The sequence below is a fragment of the Salmo salar genome, chromosome ssa28 (assembly GCF_905237065.1).
Source record: "Salmo salar chromosome ssa28, Ssal_v3.1, whole genome shotgun sequence".
NCBI classification, from domain to species: Eukaryota; Metazoa; Chordata; class Actinopteri; order Salmoniformes; family Salmonidae; genus Salmo; species Salmo salar.
Window position 1 is genome coordinate 22,031,532 of NC_059469.1, and position 22,513 is coordinate 22,054,044.

The 22,513-nt window shown below is 42.4% G+C and overlaps 2 protein-coding genes across 6 annotated transcripts in view; one reads left to right on the top strand and one right to left on the bottom strand.

Annotated features, from left to right (window-relative positions):
* The window catches only part of srbd1 (S1 RNA binding domain 1), a 104,802-nt gene extending 91,556 nt beyond the window's left edge, over positions 1–13,246 (bottom strand). The window contains exons 1-2 of one of the 5 annotated variants that reach the window (XM_014179988.2): positions 13,181–13,246; positions 61–128 (exon numbers count right to left, since the gene is read on the bottom strand). In XM_014179988.2, coding sequence (XP_014035463.1) covers positions 61–128 — 68 coding nt within the window. In that variant the 5' untranslated portion in view covers positions 13,181–13,246. Of the gene's footprint in view, positions 1–60; positions 129–2,114; positions 2,134–3,041; positions 3,155–13,180 lie in introns of those variants that run through there. The other 4 variants (XM_014179987.2, XM_014179990.2, XM_045710040.1 and 1 more) reach the window with 4 other exon arrangements.
* A 6,666-nt stretch (positions 13,247–19,912) lies between these two features.
* Positions 19,913–22,513, top strand: part of LOC106589721 (protein kinase C epsilon type) — a 157,445-nt gene continuing 154,844 nt past the window's right edge. Inside the window, exon 1 of the mRNA XM_045709986.1 lies at positions 19,913–21,113. Coding sequence (XP_045565942.1) covers positions 20,766–21,113 — 348 coding nt within the window. The 5' untranslated portion in view covers positions 19,913–20,765. The remainder of the gene's footprint in view (positions 21,114–22,513) is intronic.

A 22,513-nucleotide genomic window follows, 5' to 3' on the forward strand; every position in this document is an offset into this window, starting at 1 on the left:
ACAACACAATTTTTATCAAATGAATTCCATACACGATTCCTAACTTAAGTTAAAACTCACAGTTCATCGGAATCTCCATCTGTTGTCTTTTCCGTGTAGACTTTAACTGTGCGAGTTCGCCGTTGCATCTGGTGAGAGATATAATCAACATTTAATTTTTAACCATTACCAAACCCACTCTTACTGTCAAATCAAACAAAGGTGTAATAGCCTAAGCCAACACTATCAATAATGCTGTGTCATAGCCTAAGCCAACACTATCAATAATGCTGTGTCATAGCCTGAGCCAATACTATCAATAATGCTGTCAATAATGCTGTGTCATAGCCTAAGCCAACACTATCAATAATGCTGTGTCATAGCCTGAGCCAACACTATCAATAATGCTGTGTCATAGCCTGAGCCAACACTATCAATAATGCTGTGTCATAGCCTGAGCCAACAATATCAATAATGCTGTGTCATAGCCAGAGCCAACACTATCAATAATGCTGTGTCATAGCCTGAGCCAACACTATCAATAATGCTGTGTCATAGCCTAAGCCAACACTATCAATAATGCTCTGTCATAGCCTGAGCCAACAATATCAATAATGCTGTGTCATAGCCAAAGCCAACACTATCAATAATGCTGTGTCATATACAGTACCAGTCAAAAGTTGACACACCTACTCATTCAAGGGTTCTTTATTTGTACTATTATCTACATTGTAGAATAACATTGAAGACATCACAACTATGAAATAACACATATGGAATCATGTAGCAAAAAAAAAAGTGTTAATCAAAATATATTTGAGATTTTTCAAAGTAGCCACCCTTTGCCTTGATGACAGCTTTGCACACTCTTGGCATTCTCTCAACCAGCTTCACCTAGAATGCTTTTCCAACAGTCTTGAAGGAGTTCCCATATATGCTGAGCACTTGTTGGCTGTTTTTCCTTCACTCTGCGGTCCAACTCATCCCAAAACATCTCAATTGGGTTGAGGTCGGGTGATTCTAGAGCCCAGGTCATCTGATGCAGCACTCCATCACTCTCCTTCTTGGTCAAATAGCCCTTACACCGCCTGGAGGTGTGTTGGGTCATTGTCCTGCTGAAAAAAAAAATGATAGTCCCACTATTGCTTTGCAGCAATTTGACCATGAAGGCCTGATTCACGCAGTCTCCTCTGAACAGTCGATGTTGAGATGTGTCTGTTACTTGAACTCTGAGATGCATTTATTTGGGCTGCAAATTCTGAGGCTGGTAACTCTAATGAACTTATCCTCTGCAGCAGAGGGAACTCTGGGTCTTCCTTTCCTGTGGCGGTCCTCATGCGAGCCAGTTTCATCATAGCGCTTGATGGTTTTTGTGACAGAAATTTCCCGGATTGACTGACCTTCATGTCTTAAAGTAACGATGGACTGCCGTTTCTCTTTGCTTATTTGAGCTGTTCTTGCCATAATATGGACTTCGTCTTTTACCAAATAGGGCTATCTTCTGTATACCACCCCTACCTTGTCACAACACAACTGATTGGCTCAAACGCATTAAGGAAAGACATTCCCCAAATTGACTTTTTACAAGGCACACCTGTTAATTGAAATGCATTCCAGGTGACTACCTCATGAAGCTGGTTGAGAGAATGCCAAGCATGTACAAAGCTGTCATCAAGGCAAAGGGTGGCTACATTGAAGAATCTCAAAATATATTTTGATTTGTTTAACACTTTTTTGATTACTACATGATTCCATGTGTGTTATTTCATAGTTTTGATGTCTTCACTATTATTCTACAATGTAGAAAATAGTCAAATAAAGAAAAACCCTTGGATGAGTAGGTGTGTCCACACTTTTGACTGGGACTGTATGTAGGCTAATACACATTTAACCAGATTTTCTAAATAGCCTCTACTCCTGCCCTTGGCCTACAATAACCTCGGTAAAAAGACTTACAAAAGCAAAGGCTCTCCAATGAAACCAATATTAAAATTAACTTAATCCAAAATCTGAATTTGGCCTGGGAAACTGCCTACTGGTAGTCCTAGGCCTACTGAGATGGCTGTATTTAATAAGTATTTACACACTCTCCCCATCAGCCCTTACAGGACACTGGTAGAGGCAGGTAGAAATACCTTCACCACTCAAAACCACGCACACGTCCGCGCCTCATAGTACGTTAGAGCTCCGAGAAACGGAAACAAACAAGAACAAATACACAGTAAGCACTCGAAAACAAAATACATGTACAAACTGTAGGAACATAATAAACTTGAGTTACACTGATAACTGGGGAACTTGGTAGCAATATGGGGAGCAATGATCAGCATGTATACTATACAACATAACACCACATACTAGGGCCTACTTATTTTCAGGAGAGCATCAGGGGTGTGTGTATTGATTACGGAAACCAAACGGGGAGGGACCTACCTGATTTTATCCCATATAAACTCTCGTTTTCGTTTAACTTTTGGAGTGAATGGTTTCTTTTGCTACAGAATCGCGGTAATGATTTCACCCCAGTTCGAAGAGGGTAGTTCCAAGCTAACGTAAACTATACGGGATACTTGAGATGTCCATACCCCCTATGCACTAACCATGTTTTACTTCAATGAGGGTTAGGGACGTCCCAAGGATCTCTGATAGCACGACCGTTAAGCTGGAAATGGAACGCTCTGTGTCACTCGTGGAAAAGGTTCGTCAGGTTTCTAGTGTAATAGCTATGATTATAACAGTATTGGTTGCAGAGGCCTGCAGTTAAAAACTAGTAGTTGAATACGTTGCTCTTCGCTGCAAAATACCCCTGGCCCAACCTCTGTTACGGCCGGGTAGCTTCGTCCCGCAACTATCCATTTAAAATTACAATTTGTATTAACTTAAGCTAACGGCCGGGTAGCATCATTCATTCAAATCTGGCGCGAGTGTCACCAGAGTGATTTGTCTCCCTGGGCGTAGCTAGCTAGGCCTATAGCTACATTATGAAAACATTGGTTAGTGTTGCATTGAGGATGGAAAGATGTTTAGCAGTTTGTTAAACAACAGTACAACAAGCTACTCACGTTGATAGTATTTTTCAATTGAAAGGGCTGTATTGCTTAGAAGCTATGTTGCAAAACATCTGGCAAACGATGCTCTTGCTACTTCCGCCAACACGTGACGTGATAGGGCTCATCCAATCATAGTTTAGGATCACTTCCGTCAATCTATTTGTTCAGAGGGACACTAAGTCATATCAACTCTTTACAATATACTACTTATAAAACGCTGTATTATAGTAACTAACATTGTACTGAAATGTACTTCAGTGTATTAGTACTCACAACGAGAAAATCACCCTATGATGAAAATGGTGTAGTCCATTCTGAATCACATTTAAAGGGCCAGAGTCACTTAAATTGTAGGGCAACTGAGATTTTGGCAATAATAGGCAATTATTCCAAAGAATATTACTTTGAGCTACACTAAAATGCAGAGTGCAAAATATCTCATGAGAAAAGGCAACATTTTTAGGCACCTATTTAAGCGCATTTTGAAAAATCCTTACTACATTGACCCTATTGCCTTTATTTGCAAGAGGCTACATCTGGATTAAGTGTTTGATTTATAGTTATTCTATGGGAGAGTGGGGTAAATTGAGCCAAAGGGTTAGTTGAGCAACCCCTTGTTTCTAGGAAACCATACACAAAATTAATCATGTGACCAAATATTTAGGAAGAGGTCATAATTTAATGGAGAAAGAAACCACATGGAAAAAGTGGCATGCAAGTTAGGTCCAAAAAACATATTTTCATGAAGTCAAATTAATTGATTGTGTTATAGGCTTCATTATGCTTGTATCTTAACTAAAGTAGATGGTTTTAATACATCAGTTGTGGTCTCTATAAGCTGCAATATGGAGGTCCTAACCCGAGCATGAAAGTGTATCCTTGTATGAATGAATGGCACATACATACATACAATACATACAGTCCCAGTGAAAAATTGACACACCTACTCATTCAAGGGTTTTTCTTTATTTTTACTATTTTCTACATTGTAGAATAATAGTGAAGACATCACAACTATGAAATAACACATATGGAATCATGTAGTAACCCAAAAAAGTGTTAAACAAATCAAAATAGATTTTAGATTCTTCAAAGTAGCCACCCTTTGCCTTGATGACAGCTTTGCACACTCTTGGCAATCTCTCAACCAGCTTTATGAGGTAGTCACCTGGAATGCTTTTCCAACAGTCTTGAAGGAGTTCCCACATATGCACTTGTTGGCTGTTTTCCCTTCACTCTGCGGTCCAACTCATACCAAAACATCTCAATTGGGTTGAGGTCGGGTGATTGTGGAGGCCAGGTCATCTGATGCAGCACTCCATCACTCTCCATGTTGGTCAAATAGCCCTTACACAGCCTGGAGGTGTGTTTTGGGTCATTGTCCTGTAGACAAACAAATGATAGTCCCACTAAGCGCAAACCAGATGTGTCACATGAGATGACGCTGGAGAGACGAAGCAGGTATGGGGAGTAACATTTAATTATAACGGACATATAACGAGACAGGAACAGCGTCAGCAAACAGAAAACAAAGACAAAAAACAATCAATGCAGCAGCCAAACATCGGGGAGTACTGACGTTCCAGTTGGAATGGTGGCAGCAGCTCTGGGTCACCACCGATGGAACCGGGGATGCCTAGCCAGCTCGTCGGGCTTCCACGCCCTACCTGGCTTGAGAGGTTTCCTTTCCCCGGTTGGCTCGGATGGCGCCCATCCAAAGTCGGTCCTCAGCCGGATCGTCAGTTCTTGTTCGCCCAGCTGGCCCAGGAGTTTTTGTTTGTCTTTTGTTTTGTTGGTGACATCGGGGTGGAGTCTGCCGCTGATGGAACCGGGGTGCCTAAGCCAGCCCGTCGGGCTTTCACGCCCTGGCTGGTGTAACCGATGTGAAATGGCTAGTTAGTTAGCGGTGGTGCGCGCTAATAGCATTTCAATCAGTGACGTCACTCGCTCTGAGACTTGAAGTAGGGTTTCCCCTTGCGTTGCAAGGGCCGCGGCTTTTGTGGCGCGATGGGTAACGATGCTTCGTGGGGTGTCAGTTGTTGATGTGTGCAAGGGTCCCTGGTGGTTCGAGCCCGGGTTGGGGCAAAGAGAGGGACGGAACCTACACTGTTACATTGGTGCCGTGACCCGGATCATTGGTTGCTGCGGAAAGGGAGGTCAAAGGGGGGGTGAGTGTAACCGATGTGAAATGGCTAGTTAGTTAGCGGTGGTGAGCGCTAATAGCATTTCAATCAGTGAAGTCACTTGCTCTGAGACTTGAAGTAGGGTTTCCCCTTGCGTTGCAAGGGCCGCGGCTTTTGTGGCGCGATGGGTAACGATGCTTCGTGGTGTGTCAGTTGTTGATGTGTGCAAGGGTCCCTGGTTCGAGCCCGGGTTGGGGCGAAGAGAGGGACGGAACCTACACTGTTACACTGGCTTGAGAGGTTTTCCTGGCTCGGCGGCTTCCCATCCCACGACACACTTCTCTGGATTATCGGGCTCCCCTTCTGCTGCGGGATCAACAGGCGTCTTGCCTCAGCCGGATCGTCAGGCTCTCATGCCTCGGCCGGCTCTCACGCTCCTGCCAGTTCGCCAGGCTTTCACACCCCAACAGGCTTGCCCAGCGCCAATGTCTCGGCCGGTTTTCCCAGGTGGGACGCCGGGTGGCGTCCCAAGAGGGAGGGGTACTGTCATGTCTGCTCCCGCTCTTCCCTTCTCCTGGCACTTGAGGGCGCCAGATGACCCTTCATCACGCACTCCTGCCATCCATCACACACACCTGCCTTCCCTCGTCACACGCATTCAGCATTATTAGACTCACCTGGACTCACTTATCACCTGTCATTTCCTCCCCTATATTTGTCAGTTCCCCACTGCTGCATTGTATTGTTTTTGTCTTTTGAATTTGTTTCTGACACTGTTCCTGTCTCGTCTCTGTCCGTTATAATAAAATGTTTTACTCCCCATACCTGCTTCGTCTCTCCAGCGTCATTCCGCGGGACAAGATGGGATGGCATATGGCTGCAGAATGCTGTGGTAGCCAAGCTGGTTAAGTGTGCCTTGAATTCTAAATAAATCACAGACAGTGTCACCAGCAAAGCACCCCCACACCATCACATCTCCTCCTCCATGCTTCACGGTGGGAACCACACATGTAGAGATCATCCGTTCACCTACTCTGCGTCTCACAAAGACACGGCGGTTGGAGCCAAAAATCTCACATTTGGACTCATCAGACCAAAGGACAGATTTCCACCGGTCTAATGTAAATTGCTCATGTTTCTTGGCCCAAGCAAGTCTCTTCTTATTGGTGTCCTTTAGTAGTGGTTTCTTTGCAGCAATTCGACCATGAAGGCCTAATTCACGCAGTCTCCTCTGAACAGTTGATCTTGAACTCTGTGAAGCATTTATTTGGGCTGCAATCTGAGGTGCAGTTAATTGCCGATTTAATTGCAGAGACTGGTAACTCTAATGAACTTATCCTCTGCAGCAGAGGTAACTCTGGGTCTTCCTTTCCTGTGGCGGTCCTCTAGAGAGCTAGTTTCACCATAGCGCTTGATGGTTTTTGCGACTGCACTAGAAGAAACTTTCAAAGTTCTTGAAATGTTCCGGATTGACTGACCCTCATGTCTTAAAGTAATGATGGACTGTTGTTTCTCTTTGCTTATTTGAGCTTTTCTTTCTACAATATGGACAGGGTATTTTACCAAATAGGGCTATCTTCTGTATACCGCCCTACCTTGTCACAACACAACTGATTGGCTCAAACGCATTAAGAAGGAAAGAAATTCCACAAATTAACAAGGTACACCTGTTAATTGAAATGCATTCCAGGTGACTACCTCATGAAGCTGGTTGAGAGAATGCCAAGAGTGTGCAAAGCTGTCAAGGCAATGGGTGGCTACTTTGAAGAATCTCAAATATAAAATATATTTTGATTTGTTTAACACTTTTTTGGTTATTACATGATTCCATGTGTTATTTCATAGTTTTGATATCTTCACTATTATTCTACATTGTAGAAAAGAGTAAAAATAAAGAAAAATCCTTGAATGAGTAGGTGTGTCCAAACTTTTGACTGGTACTCTATATTTTTTATGACATGAATGAATTACATTTTATTTTTGTGTCAAATCGCCAGTTGGCAACCCATCCCTTATGGGATTAATTGACACAAATAAACATTACAATAATTAACTGTGATAATTCAGTGATAATTCTTCTGGTGTTCTCTGCAATGTGTCATTCATATGAATTCAAGATAGTGTATTTTTATTGTTACAGAGCCGATATCAACATGCCCCGTGTATACAAACTTAAACAAGCATGGGGTCTAGCCTCCCTTGATGTTTTTGAGAGAGCAGCAAGGGAATAATTCAATTTTAGCAGCAGCAAGGGATGAAAAAAATTGACTGAATGACAAAAATAGACTGAGAAAAATAAAACAAACATGTACAGTACCTGTGCTAAAGAGAGACTATGGTAGAATAGCAGAGGCACACAAGGTCTTATCTGATGACATGGTGCCTGAGCTTGCTAAACATATCAGGAATCTAGTGGACCATTTTCCATGGGCTTAGTAGCTTCAAATACAGATAACTTGCCAACTGGCACATCGAAACAACATCCCTGTGCCAGACAATTGGTCAAGAAATGGAAGGGTAAGTAATATTGAACAGAGAGATCTATATCTAAATGTAGGCATACATTTAAAATATACAATATATTGTACCATACCTCCATTCCATGAAATAAACTTTGACCTACCAGTGCTATCACCCACTATCACAGGACACCATCATCCACTTACCCCAAGGCGGCTCAACTTACCCTGTCCCTATGCTCAACTTACCTCATACCCGGGGTAAGTTGTACCAAGAGACCACTTTTTTGGACAAGCTAATTTTTCAAAATGTTATGTTTACATGAATTCTGATTATTTTCCAGGGATACACAACATCCTGAAATATATGTACTCTATATCTTTGTTAGAAAGCAGTGTCTGTCTTGACTCGGTCTCTGACAGTGAGGACTAGAGGTCGACCGATTATGATTTTTCAATGCCGATACCGATTATTGGAGGGCCCAAAAAAGTCGATACCGATTAAATCGGCCGATTTTTATATATATATATAAAAAAAATATATATATATATATATATATATATATATATAAAAATATATATATATATATATATTTGTAAAAAGATTCGATACCGATTAAATCGGCCGATTTTTATATATATAAAAATCGGCCGATTTAATCGGTATCGAATCTTTTTTACAAATATATATATATATATTTTTGTAAAAAAGACAATTACCGCAATACTGAATGAACACTTTTATTTGAACTTAATATAATACATAAATAAAATCAATTTAGTCTCAAATAAATAATAAAACATGTTCAATTTGGTTTAAATAATGCAACAGTGTTAGAGAAGAAAATAAAAGTGCAATATGTGCCCTGTAAAAAAGCTAAAGTTTAAGTTCCTTGCTCAGAACATGAGAACATATGAAAGCTGGTGGTTCCTTTTAACATGAGTCTTCAATATTCCCAGTTAAGAAGTTTTAGGTTGTAGTCATTATAGGAATTATGACGCATCGAGTATTTCTCTCTATACCATTTGTATTTCATATACCTTTGTCTATTGGATGTTCTAATAGGCACTTTAGTATTGCCAGCCTAATCTCAGGAGTTGATAGGCTTGAAGTCATAAACATCGCTGTGATTCAAGCATTGCTAAGAGCTGCTGGCAAACGCAGTAAAGTGCTGTTTGAATGAATGCTTACGAGCGTGCTGCTGCCTACCACCGCTCAGTCAGACTGCTCTATCAAATCATAGACTTAATTATAATAAACATACAGAAATACTAGCCTTTGGTCATTAATATGGTAAAATCTGGAAACTATAATTTCGAAAACAAAACGTTTATTCTTCCAGCAAAATACGGAACCGTTCCGTATTTTATCGAACGGGTGGCAACCCCTAAGTCTAAATATTGCTGTTACATTGCACAACCTTCAATGTTATGTCATAATTATGTAAAATTCTTGCAAATTAATTACGGTTAATTAAGACTGAAGTTTGGCGAAGTTGAGGCAGGCTGTGATTCGATGGTAAATTAACAGGCACCGCTTTGATTATATGCAAAGCAGCTAGTTAACCTAGTAATATCATCAACCATGTGTAGTTAACTATTGATTATGTAAAGATAGTTTCTTTTTATTAGATAACTTTAATGCTAGCTAGCAACTTACCTTGGCTCCTTGCAGCCACAAGGTCCTTTTGACGCTGCACTCGCGTAACAGGTGGTCAGCCTGCCACGCAGTCTCCTCATGGATTGCAATGTAATCGGCCATAATCGGCATCCAAAAAGGCCGATTACCGATTGTTATGAAACCGTGAACATCGGCCATACCGATTAAATTGGTCGACCTCTAGTGAGGACCCATAATTTCTCGACAGTGAGGACTCGTAATTTCTTCCCCAGACCATGCGAGACCAGCGGAGAAAAAAACGGAATTATCAGCTTCCATTCAGTCAGCGAATAAAACCCCTTCGCCAGGCCAAATACAGTTGAAGTCAGAAGTTTACATACACTTACGTTGGAATCATTTAAACTTGTTTTTCAACCACTCCACAAATTTCTTGTTAACAAACTATAGTTTTGACAAGTTGGTTAGGACATCTACTTTGTGCATGACACAAGTAATTTTTCCAACAATTGTTTAGAGACAGATTATTTCACTTATAATTCACTGTATCACAATTCCAGTGAGTCAGAAGTTCACATACACTAACTTGACTGTGCCTTTAAAAAGCTTGGAAAATTCCAGAAAATTATGTCATGGCTTTAGAAGCTTCTGATAGGCTAAATGACATAATTTGTGTCAATTGGAGGTGTACCTGTGGATGTATTTCAAGGCCTACCTTCAAACTCAGTGCCTCTTTGCTTGACATCATGGGAAAATCAAAAGAAATCAGCCAAGACCTCTGAAAAATAATTGTAGACCTCCACAAGTCTGGTTCATCCTTGGGAGCAATTTCCAAACACCTGAAGGTACCACATTCATCTGTACAAACAATAGTACGCAAGTATAAACACCATGGGACCATGCAACCATCATTCCGCTCAGGAAGGAGATGCGTTTTGTCTCCTAGAGATGAACGTACTTTGGTGCGAAAAGTGCCAAAGAACAACAGCAAAGGACCATGTGAAGATGCTGGAGGAAACAGATACAAAAGTATCTATATCGACAGTAAAACGAGTCCTATATCAACATAACTTGAAAGACCGCTGCTGCTCTTAAACCGGCATAAAAAAGCCAGACTACGGTTTGCAACTGCACATGGGGACAAAGATCGTACTTTTTGGAGAAATGTCCTCTGGTCTGATGAAACAAAAATAGAACGGACCATCGTTATGTTTGGAGGAAAAAGGGGGATGCTTGCAAGCCAAAGAACACCATCCCAACCGTGAAGCACAGTGGTGGCAGCATCATGTTGTGGGGGTGCTTTGCTGCAGGAGGGACTGGTGCACTTCACAAAATAGATGGCGTCATGAGGGAGGAAAATTATGTGGATATATTGAAGCAACATCTCAAGACATCAGTCAGGAAGTTAAAGCTTGGTCGCAAATGGGTCTTCCAAATGAACAATGACCCCAAGCATACTTCCAAAGTTGTGGCAAAATGGCTTAAGGACAACAAAGTCAAGGTATTGGAGTGGCCATCACAAAGCCCTGACTTCAATCCTATAGAAAATTTGTGGGCAGAACTGAAAAAGCGTGTGCAAGCAAGGAGGCCTACAAACCTGACTCAGTTACACCAGCTCTGTCAGGAGGAATGGGCCAAAGTTCACCCAACTTATTGTGGGAAGCTTGTGGAAGGCTACCCGAAACGTTTGACCCAAGTTAAACAATTTAAAGGCAATGCTACCAAATACTAATTGAGTGTATGTAAACTTCTGACCCACTGAGAATGTGATGATAGAAATAAAAGCTGAAATAAATCATTCTCTCTACTAATATTCTGACATTTCACATTCTTAAAATAAAGTGGTGATCCTAACTGACCTAAAACAGGGATTTTTTACTAGGATTAAATGTCAGGAATTGTGAAAAACTGAGTTTAAATGTATTTGGCTAAGGTGTATGTAAACTTCCGAATTCAACTGTATATACACTCCTTCCCTGAAACATTAATTTTTCATCGCTTATTGAAAACTGGGCTTCCTACTTTACTCATAACATAACTGTCCTTTACTTTCATTGAAAATATCCTAAAACTTTGTAAGAATTTCCTTAATTCACTGTTAGGGGAAATTGTTGGAAAGTTGCACGCTCACTGTTAGTAAGGTGAGACCGGGGGAAATTGTAACAGAAGGAAATTTTAACAGTCTTTATATCTATTATAGACAGGTTAGTACAGTGGTAAACCTTCAGTGTGTGACAGGTTAGTACAGTGGTGAAGTTTAGGTCTTCAGTGTGTGACAGGTTAGTACAGTGGTGAACCTATAGGCCTTCAGTGTGTGACAGGTTAGTACAGTGGTGAACCTATAGACCTTCAGTGTGTGACAGGTTAGTACAGTGGTGAACCTATAGGTCTTCAGTGTGTGACAGGTTAGTACAGTGGTGAACCTATAGGTCTTCAGTGTGTGACAGGTTAGTACAGTGGTGAACCTATAGACCTTCAGTGTGTGACAGGTTAGTACAGTGGTGACCCTATAGGTCTTCAGTGTGTGACAGGTTAGTACAGTGGTGAACCTATAGACCTTCAGTGTGTGACAGGTTAGTACAGTGGTGAACCTATAGGTCTTCAGTGTGTGACAGGTTAGTACAGTGGTGAACCTATAGACCTTCAGTGTGTGACAGGTTAGTACAGTGGTGAACCTATAGACCTTCAGTGTGTGACAGGTTAGTACAGTGGTGAACCTATAGACCTTCAGTGTGTGACAGGTTAGTACAGTGGTGACCCTATAGGTCTTCAGTGTGTGACAGGTTAGTACAGTGGTGAACCTATAGGCCTTCAGTGTGTGACAGGTTAGTACAGTGGTGAACCTATAGGTCTTCAGTGTGTGACAGGTTAGTACAGTGGTGAACCTATAGGCCTTCAGTGTGTGACAGGTTAGTACAGTGGTGAACCTATAGGCCTTCAGTGTGTGACAGGTTAGTACAGTGGTGAACCTATAGGTCTTCAGTGTGTGACAGGTTAGTACAGTGGTGAACCTATAGGTCTTCAGTGTGTGACAGGTTAGTACAGTGGTGAACCTATAGACCTTCAGTGTGTGACAGGTTTGTGATTCTGAAAGGACAGCAACCATAATACCAGCGCACTCATGTAGAAGAGTGCACTTTTTGTAAAACACAAGGGGCCAGTGGTGTAGTGGAGGCTATACACAGGTATACACCACACCAAAGTTCCCTCAAATTTTTTCCATCACTGAGCAAATTTCAGGTCTGCCGAGCGCCAACTTGAACGTGAAATTCAGTGCAACTTCCAGCATGCGTTTAATGTGAACACTGAGGCTGTACCCGTTTTAAGTTACAGTTTTAACAGTGGCCAAGTAGACTACTGTGGCTATTTGATCATAATGTAGGCCTACCAGAGTGGCCTACCATCATAAACAATGGAGAAAATGCACCCCATAACATTTTAACATGGAAATAGCTGTTCTATCATTCAGCCTACAGTAGCAGCCAATGTGTGGTGTTCAATGTAGGCCCGCATTCCATGAGACTTTTTGAAAAAAACATGCAGGGATTGGCCTTCAGACAAGGAGGTCACTGAAAATGTAGTGTTGTTTGATGCAACAAAAAAAAAACACTAAAAAAATAAATGCATTATTATTCCCATACCATTATTACAGAGAATCAGACAAATTATGCTACCCTCTGCCTTTTGGCTACTTAGCTTATTCAAGCCTGTCTCAAAATACAACACTGCCCCTTTAAGACAAAAAAAGCCCTTTACCTGACTTGCTTTTCAAAGATGTCTAGAAATGTACGTGTGTTGTGCTCTTGTAGGAAGCATTCACTCCCCTATGGCTGAATACAAATAATCTATAACTGGGCTAATAACTCACTAACTAGCAAAGAACTTGTACAAAATGTGCACGTGTCTACATGCAGCTCTCGCTCTGATCTCAAAACGAGCACATCTACTCACGGCCAGTTTAAAGTCTTCTTCTTCGATGGGGTTTAACGGCGGATGGCATCCAATGTTAATGGTGCATTACCGCCACCAACAGTTCAAAGTAAATGGCGCAGATCCATATATGGAAATGGTCTATTTGCCTATAGGCCTACTGCAGCTCTGATTGGTTAAACTGCACTGGTCTGTAGAGTATGGGCTGTCGTGCATGTCAATGCAATAAAATCCTACTCTGATGCGTTCTGCCTACTAAACAATTTCTTGCACAGCTCGTTTTGTTTCGATATGCTGCATTCAAATTGGCTAATATTGCGTTGAAAAGATCACAATTGCCACAGTAAAGGGAAACGTTGATAGTATTAACAGGGAAAACTCCAGAACAGTGGTCACCAACCTTTTCTGAGTCAAAATGTAAGCCTAGATCTACCGCTCAGATTTTTTTTAACATTACTTAAAAAACGTAAGCCTATGCAACATTAACCAATTAAAAACAGTACTGTAGCAGTGAGGTCGGTGCAGTAAGCTATAGGCCCAATACATTATCACCGCACATTGGCTTTGCTTGAATTGCCCTGCCAGTGTACTGATGTTCGGGACATTTGTTTTTAATTATATCTTTTTTTTAAGGTAGGCTATATGATCAAACCGGTAATAGAGCCGTTGTTTTATTACTTGTGACGCACCGCTGCGTCATCATACATTTAAATAGTTGTATTTGTATTTTACTGGGATGATGGTGCCTGCATCTGTGGTCAGTCTCAGCAGACTGAGGGTCCACCTCTCAACATCCCTCCGCGCTCCTGTTCCCCCACTGACACAGACCAAAAATGGACACTGTCCTTCAGCTGATCTTTATTTAACTAGGCAAGCCAGTTAAGAACAAATTCTTATTTATAATGAAGGCCTACCAAAAGGCAAAAGGCCTCCTGCGGGGACGGGGCTGGGATTAAAAATAAAATGAAAATATTGGACAAAACACACATCACGATAAGAGAGACACCACAACACTACAAAAAGAGACCTAAGACAACAACACAGCATGGCAGCAACACATGAAAACGTAGCAACACAACATGGCAGCAGCACAAAATATGGTTCAAACATTATTTGGCACAGACAACAGCACAAAGGGCAAGAAGGTAGAGACAACAATACATCACGCGATGCAGCCACAGCCGTCAGTAAGCGTGTCTATGATTGAGTCTTTGAATGAAGAGATGGAGATAAAACGGTCCAGTTTGAGTGTTTTTTGCAGCTGGTTCCAGTCGCCAGCTGATTGCGAACTCGAGTCGCACTGCATTATTTATGCTGCACAAATTCATGTTGTTACTCCTATGAACTCAGAGAAAGTAAAATATTCCTTGATATTAAAAAAGTCCCAAGCCACTAATAATAACAACAATGCAGACCTATCGATACAGTTTCCTACTCATTCATTACTGCTGCAGTGCTTGTTGCAGCGCTGAGTGGAAATTGGAAGAACGCACATTTTACGGTTCATAAAATGTTGACAGTGTTGAGTAAGAATTTAAACATGAACTCACTCCTACAAGCAGCAGCTCTTTGCTGTTTTCGTTGACAGACTCTCTCTAGTCATGGTTTTAATTCTCCCAGTATTAACTTTGCTATAGCTTTCTTTTATGACTGCTACCTTACTGCAGACACGATCATTTGAGCCATCCGCTTTACCAACGGTAGCCCTATAGTGCTCTCTGGGCCCACCGGGAAGGCAGAGATCGTACCTTCAGACACATGAAATGGTTCAAAATGGCAACAGTTTGCCTACTCGGCAAGCAGGGCAGCTGAATCGGGTGCACCTACCTAAGACAAATCAAAAAATGGCAAATCAAAAAACCTAATCAAATTTTATTGGTAACATACAAATGGTTAGCAGATGTAGCGAAATGCTTGTGTTTCAAGTTCCGACAGTGCAGTAATATCTAACAAGTAATATTACAATTCCACAAGTAATCTAACAATTCCCTTCTTTTTTTAAACAACTACCTAATACAAACAAATCTAAAGGGTGAGCGATGGCAGAGCGGCATATGCAAGATGCAATAGATGGTATAAAATACAGTATATAGATATGAGATGATTAATGTAAGAAATGTAAACATTAAAGTGGCATTGTTTAAAGTGACTAGTGAGTCTCTATGTACCGGTAGGCAGCAGCCTCTCTGAGTTAGGGATTGCTGTTTAGCAGTCTGATGGCCTTGAGATAAATGCTGTTTTTCAGTCTCTCGGTCCCAGCTTTGATGCACCTGTACTGACCTCACCTTCTGGATGGTAGGGGGGTGAACAGACAGTGGCTCGGGTGGTTATTGTCCTTGATGATCTTTTTGGCCTTCCTGTGACATCGGGTGCTGTAGGTGTCCTGGAGGGCAGGTAGTTTGCCCCCGGTGATGCGTTGTGCAGACCGCACCACCCTCTGGAGAGCCTTGAGGGAGGTGCAGTTGCCATACCAGGCGGTGATACAGCCCGACAGGATGCTCTGATTGTGCATCTGTAAAAGTTTGTCAGGGTTTTAGGTGACAAGACAATTTTCTTCAGCCTCCTGAGGTTGAAGAGGCGCTGTTGTGCCTTCTTCACCACAATGTCTGTGTGGGTGGACCATTTCAGTTTGTCTGTGATGTGTACGCCGAGGAACTTAAAACTTTCCACCTTCTCCACTATTGTCCTTTCAATGTGGACAGGGGGGTGCTCCCTCTGCTGTTTCCTGAAGTCCACGATCATCTCCTTTGTTTTTTTTGTTGTTGTTTTTTCCCCCCCTTTTTTCTCCCCAATTGGTAGTAGTCGCTGCAACTCCCGTACGGACTCGGGAGAGGCGAAGGTCGAGAGCCATGCATCCTCCGAAACACAACCCAACCTAGCCGCACTGCTTCTTGACACAACGCACATCCAACCTAGAAACCAGCCGCACCAATATGTCTGAGGATACACCGTACACCTGGCGACCTGGTCAGCGTGCACTGCGCCCGACCCGCCACAGGAGTCGCTAGTGTGTGATGAGACAAGGATATCCATGCCAGCCAAGCCCTCCCTAACCCGGACGACGATGGGCCAATTGTGCGTCGCCCCATGGACCTCCCGGTCGCGGCCGGCTGCGACAGAGCCTGGGCTCAAACCCAGAGTCTCGGGAGGCCCCTCCTTTGTTTTGTTGACGTTGAGTAAGAGGTTGTTTTCCTGACACCACACTTCGAGTCTCGTAGTTGTTGGTAATCAAGCCCCCTACTATTGTGTCGTCTGCAAACTTGATGATTGAGTTGGAGGCGTGCATGACCACGCAGTCATGGGTGAACAGGGAGTACAGGAGGGGGCTGAGCACGCATCTTTGTGGAGCCCCAGTGTTGAGGGTCAGTGAAGTGGAGATGATGTTTCCTACCTTAACCACCTGGGGGCGCCCCGTCAGAAAGTCCAGGACTCAATTGCATACGGTGGGGTTGAGACCCAGCTTAACGATGAGCTTGGAATGTTCTATGGTGTTGAATGCTGAGCTGTAGTCAATGAACAGCATTCTTAACTAGGTGTTCCTCTTGTCCAGATGGGATAGGGCAGTGTGCAGTGTGATGGTGATTGCATTGTCTGTGGACCTTTTGGGGAGGTATGCAAACTGAAATGAGCCTAGGGTGGCAGGTAAGGTGGAGGTAATATGATCCTTGACTAGTCTCTCAAAGCACTTAATGATGACAGAAGTGAGTGCTACCGGGCGATAGTCATTTAGTTCTGTTATCTTTGCCTTCTTGGGTACAAGCTTTATCGTTGGGTTTTTTACAGAAATGTTTGGCGATCAACTAGGGATGCCTTGGAGATTGACCGGTTGGTTGGTGACCACTGCTCTAGAAAGTTGAGTGAAGTTATATCTCATGAGCTGATATTTCTTCTGTGTTGCAGTCCTGGGGAGCTGCGCGGCAGTCTCAGGGCTACTGTGCGCCGGCGCACGCACTTTAGACGGAACATTGCACCAGACCATTGTGTGTACTGGCTTCTTAATCCCCACTGATGTGTATCAAAGTAGTGTAGTGGAGGTATACAATTATGTAGTTACGGGTTAGGTCGTCATTGTACATAATAATTTGTTCTTAACTGACTTGCCTAAAATAATAACACACATAGCCTAGTTTCAATGGAATATCATCTGAAGGCAGCAAGAGCATGCAGCTCTCATGGTTGTGGCATGGAGCAGCTCACAGAAGAACGGTAGCAGGTAGGAAAGACGTTTCAACTGATGATACAGTGTCTTTGGAAAGGATTCAGACCCCTTGACTTTTTCCACATTTTGTTAGGTTACAGCCTTATTCTAAAATTGATTAAATCGTTTTCCCCCCTCATCAATCTGAACACAATACCCCATAATGACAAAGCAAAAACAGGTTTTTATAAATTTTAGCAAATTTATAAAAAAAAAAAAATTGAAATATTGCATTTACATAAGTGTTCAGACCCTTTACTCAGTACTTTGTTGAAGCACCTTTGGCAGTGATTACAGCCTTGAGTCTTCTTGGGTATGATGGTACAAGCTTGGCACACCTGTATTTAGGGAATTTCTTCCATTCTTCTCTGCAGATCCTCTCAAGCGGCGAGCCGCACACTCTAGGTGCTCAGATGCAAAAATATTTATGTACAACGTTTCGACAAACAAGCTGTCTTCATCAGGGTATAATGACAAACACTGTGGGATGACTCATTTATATAGTGTCAAAAGACACACAGGTGTCTGTAATCATGGCCGGGTGTGGCCTGATATCATTGGTTAATTCTCATATATTAAAATAGCATACAAAAAAAGGTGAGGTGAACCTTAGCCCAAGTCTGAGGTCCTGAGAGCTCTGGAGCAGGTTTTCATCAAGGGTCTCTCTGTACTTTGCTCGGTTAATCTTTTCCTCGATCCTGACTAGTCTCCCAGTCCCTGCTGCTGAAAAACACCCGCTCGGCATGATGCTGCCACCACCATGCTTCACCGTAGGGATGGTTCCAGGTTTCCTCCAGACGTGACGCTTGGCATTCAGGCCAAAGAGTTCAATCTTGGTTTCATCAGACCAGAATCTTGTTTCTCATGGTCTGAGAGTCCTTTAGGTGCCATTTGGCAACTCCAAGCGGGCTGCCATGTGCCTTTTACAGAGGAGTGGCTTCTGTCTGGCCATTCTACCATAAAGGCCTAATTGGTGGAGTGCTGCAGAGATGATTGTCCTTCTGGAATGTTCTCCCATCTCCACATAGGAACTCTGTTGCTCTGTCAGAGTGACCATCGGGTTCTTGGTCACCTCCCTGACTACAGCCATTCTCCTCCTATTGCTCAGTTTGGCCGGGCGGCCAGCACTAGGAAGAGTCTTGGTGGTTCCAACTTTCTTCCATTTAAGAATGATGGAGGCCACTGTGTTCTTGGGGACCTTCAATGCTGCAGACATTTTTTGGTACCCTTTCCCAGATCTGTGCCTCAACACAATCCTGTCTTGGAGTTCTACAGACAATTCCTTCGACCTCGTGGCTTGGTTTTTGCTCTGACATGCACTGTCAACTGTGGGACCTTATTATATAGACAGGTGTGCGCCTTTCCAAATCATGTCCAATCAATTGAATTTACCACAGGTGGACTCCAAAAAAGTTGTAGAAACATCTCAAGGATGATCAATGGAAACAGGATGCACCTGAACTCAATTTCGCGTCTCATAGCAAAGGGTCGGAATTCCTATGTAAATAAGGTATTTCTGTTTTTTATCTTAAAAAAAATGCAAAAAAACGGTTTTCGTTTCGTCATGAGGATGTACTGTATGTAGACTGATGAGGAAAAACATTAATGTAATCCATTTTAGAATAAGGCTGTAATGTAACCAAATGTGGAAAAAGAGAAGGGGTCCGAATACTTTCTGATTACACTGTATAGGCAGCTGTTGTTCTCTGAGTTTGTGTGCTGTTACAATATTGATGTAGCCAAGCCTAGTTGTCATAGTGAATTAAATGTTCCACTATTCTTCCATATGCCTAACTGTGCAGACACCTCATTCCTTCCACGTGGTGGAGCCATACACTAAAAAATGAGACGCCAGCTTTACACAGCAAACGCAGTCTAAATGTGGTGCATTTGTAGCAGACCGACGTGCAACACTGAAGGGAATTTCCACACAAACCTCAGTGATATGTGGTTGCAAACTTTGCCTGGCCGGTATCAACCATGGCACCACATTGCTTTTTTACATTGCTTTTCTTGTGTCAAGGTCGATAAATTAGACGTTTGATGTTATAGGCCAGACAATAGGGATGCACTGTTGGGTCAAACACGCTTTATTTATGGATACATTTAAATGTAGATATTAGGAAAATGTGGGCTCTCTTCATATTTTATGGGTTATTAATCAGGTCGCAAAGAAATCCACAATAATTAAATTTCCTATGGTTTACCCAATGCTAAAACCGTGTGAATTGTATCCGCGACGATATGGTTTTGAAAAATAGATAAAGTATTGTTGTTATAGCTATGGGTGTAATTCAGGTGCAACGGTCAGTTTTATATCAAGTAGGCTAAAATAATCATATGTTGCAAATAACAGACATACCGAACCACCCCGATGATCCACCCCTTTTCCATGTATTTGGTGCAATAGTCCCTTTTTATAACAGTATTCATAACCCCATCAGCGATGAGCCTCCCCGATATGTTCCCGAAATGGAATGAGTAGGCCTACTCCAGAAAATAATATCCCAGTGTCTATCACTTGAGCACTTGGGATGCGCCTATGTCCTGACAGCCTGGTCCGCTCGCCTACACTGACTGTTGCGTCGCACTCCCCCATCTGGCATAGACAAGACGCGGCGCGCCGAGAAACTGACGTGTTTTGCGCATTTCCTGCAGCAGCGTTTAGACGGTCGGGGGGGAGAAGAGGTAGGTCTGCAGGAAACCAAGAACAGCAACGGCGAGAGAACATCCTGGGAGGATAAGGAGCAGAACAGAAACCAAGAAAACCACAACCTAGAGTCGACCGGCAACTATACATTGCTTGAGCTATTCACAAGTCGAGTAGCCTGTTTGGGAAACATCCCAAATGCACTGCAAGGAGGCAGGAGTCGCCCTATCTTCCAACAGTGGAATACGAGTGTTTCCAGAGCCTAGTGGAGTTGCCGAGGATAGATATCTTTGATAGATTTTGCTCTGTCGGGTTGCGGTTTGGGTAGGCTGTTGATATCCCAACTGCTGCATGGTCATATTTTTCCTGCGTATACGCTTCTCAATACGTGTATTTATTATATTCAAAAGAAAGGCTTTGTCTGGTTAAAACCCAAATGTGGATTATCATTGTGAAAACCGAAACTGTTAGAGAGCAAAAACAAGAACATTTATTGTCTCTGGACTGTTTCAAAACGACTGATAAGCATCCGATTGGTACGTGTGTGATAGAGTGACACGGGACGGCATTTTCCCCTTATATTCAAGTCACAACCTCTTGGAAAAACCATTCAATCCGTGGTCTTAATTTGAGGATTCAAACGCTACATAAAACTAGGCTAAATTATTTATGACCCGTTGAAGTGGCTGGGTTAAAGGAATATATTGTAAACAACCATTCTTGTTCCAAAGCCCATTGAAGAGGATTACATCACCGCAATGGTGGTTTTCAATGGGTTATTGAAGATCAAGATTTGTGAGGCGTTGGACTTGAAACCGACGGCTTGGTCTCTCAGGCATGCGGTTGGCCCAAAAACCCAGACTTTTCTCCTAGACACCTACATCGCACTAAACGTGGATGACTCGCGTGTGGGCCAAACCTCCACCAAACAGAAAACCAACAGTCCTGCGTGGAACGACGAGTTCGTTACGGAGGTGCATGACGGAAGGAAAATCGAACTGTCGGTGTTTCACGACGCGCCAATTGGATATGACGATTTCGTGGCTAACTGCATCATACAGTTTGAAGATATATTGCAGAATGGCAGTAAGCACTACGAGGAATGGGTAGGCTATGTCCCGTTATTATTTGGTGCTCCTTGCACATAGTGCCTTTTTACCAAGTAGTTTTCATCTCACACTCAGCATCCTGATGCCTTTACGATTAGAATAAATTATACAAAGTCTCCATTATTATTTGGCAAAACAGTCTAGAGCTATAAATAATGTTACTTTATCATCATCAACAACACCATCCTCACAAAACCCCCTGGCTGGCATCCACCGTTAGTTTCCTGGTGCTTTGATACTTCTCTAGGCCACCGGTATCATCCCACGATCTGGACCCAGACAGATCCATGCGCATATAACCCTGTTTCGTAGGAACGGTGCAGAGGACGGCGCTTACAAGCAGGTCATAAATATTCCTATCAGCTGCGATGTAGGCCTGCATTCTGAGAAAAGCAACGTTTCCATGTCAAAAGCAACAGTGCGTTAAAATCCAATGTGGGATGACAAGGCCAGTCAGCTATGAGTCTCACTGACAGAGCTGCTTCTAAACCACTAACATAACTTGCAATTGATTGATCATTTGCATGTCTTGGAAACCATGATGGCCTTGAGATGGACACAGAGAAGAAAGTGCACACAGAGAAGTCCCTCTTTCACAGCCTTCCAGTTAAATACTGGAATCATGAGGTTTCCTTAAGGCCATATGCTCTCTTATAAGATAAGCAGCTGCAGACTCATTTGAGAAGACATGCAGCACATTAGGCTACACCTAATGAAGAGTTATGCACATGTGGTTTCTCTAAATCTTCAATCGTCCACCAAATGAGATTATCAATGCTATGTCCAACACACAATACATGCTGACATGTTTCTTGGATTATGAGGAGACTTTAACTTGGATCATGTGACATAGATTGGATCATGTGATCAACGTAGGCACACCTTCCTCAAGATGTTCACTATAGGAGAGAGGGTGAGGTTCACTGAGGAGGAATAGGTTATGTTTTTAGGAAACCTGTATATCCCTACAGTTTCCAGCCCCAGCCAAGGACATGCAAATATCAGCATCTGTCCTGACTACCACACTTCACATACACTGCCCAACATAACATAAACATCATAAATCCACTAAAACATAGTTAATAAATATGTAATTACAGTATTAGATTTAACTCTATGTGTTCAGTGCCCAGTTGACCACATACAGAAGAACTTCAGAGCTGTTCATATTAGGTCAATAAAAACAGTGCTGATTGTACTAACATAGACAGGAACAAAAGCTTCAAATAATAAAATAATCTATTCTCCTCATTGCTGATAATCAGTGGTAAGATGGGTAACATGGACATATTATAATAAAGGGTATATTCACAGTAATACTGGGACTATTCATTGTCTTGTAGGCAATTATGTTCCTCAGGATGCCACCCAAATATATCATAACACTTTCCTTGTGA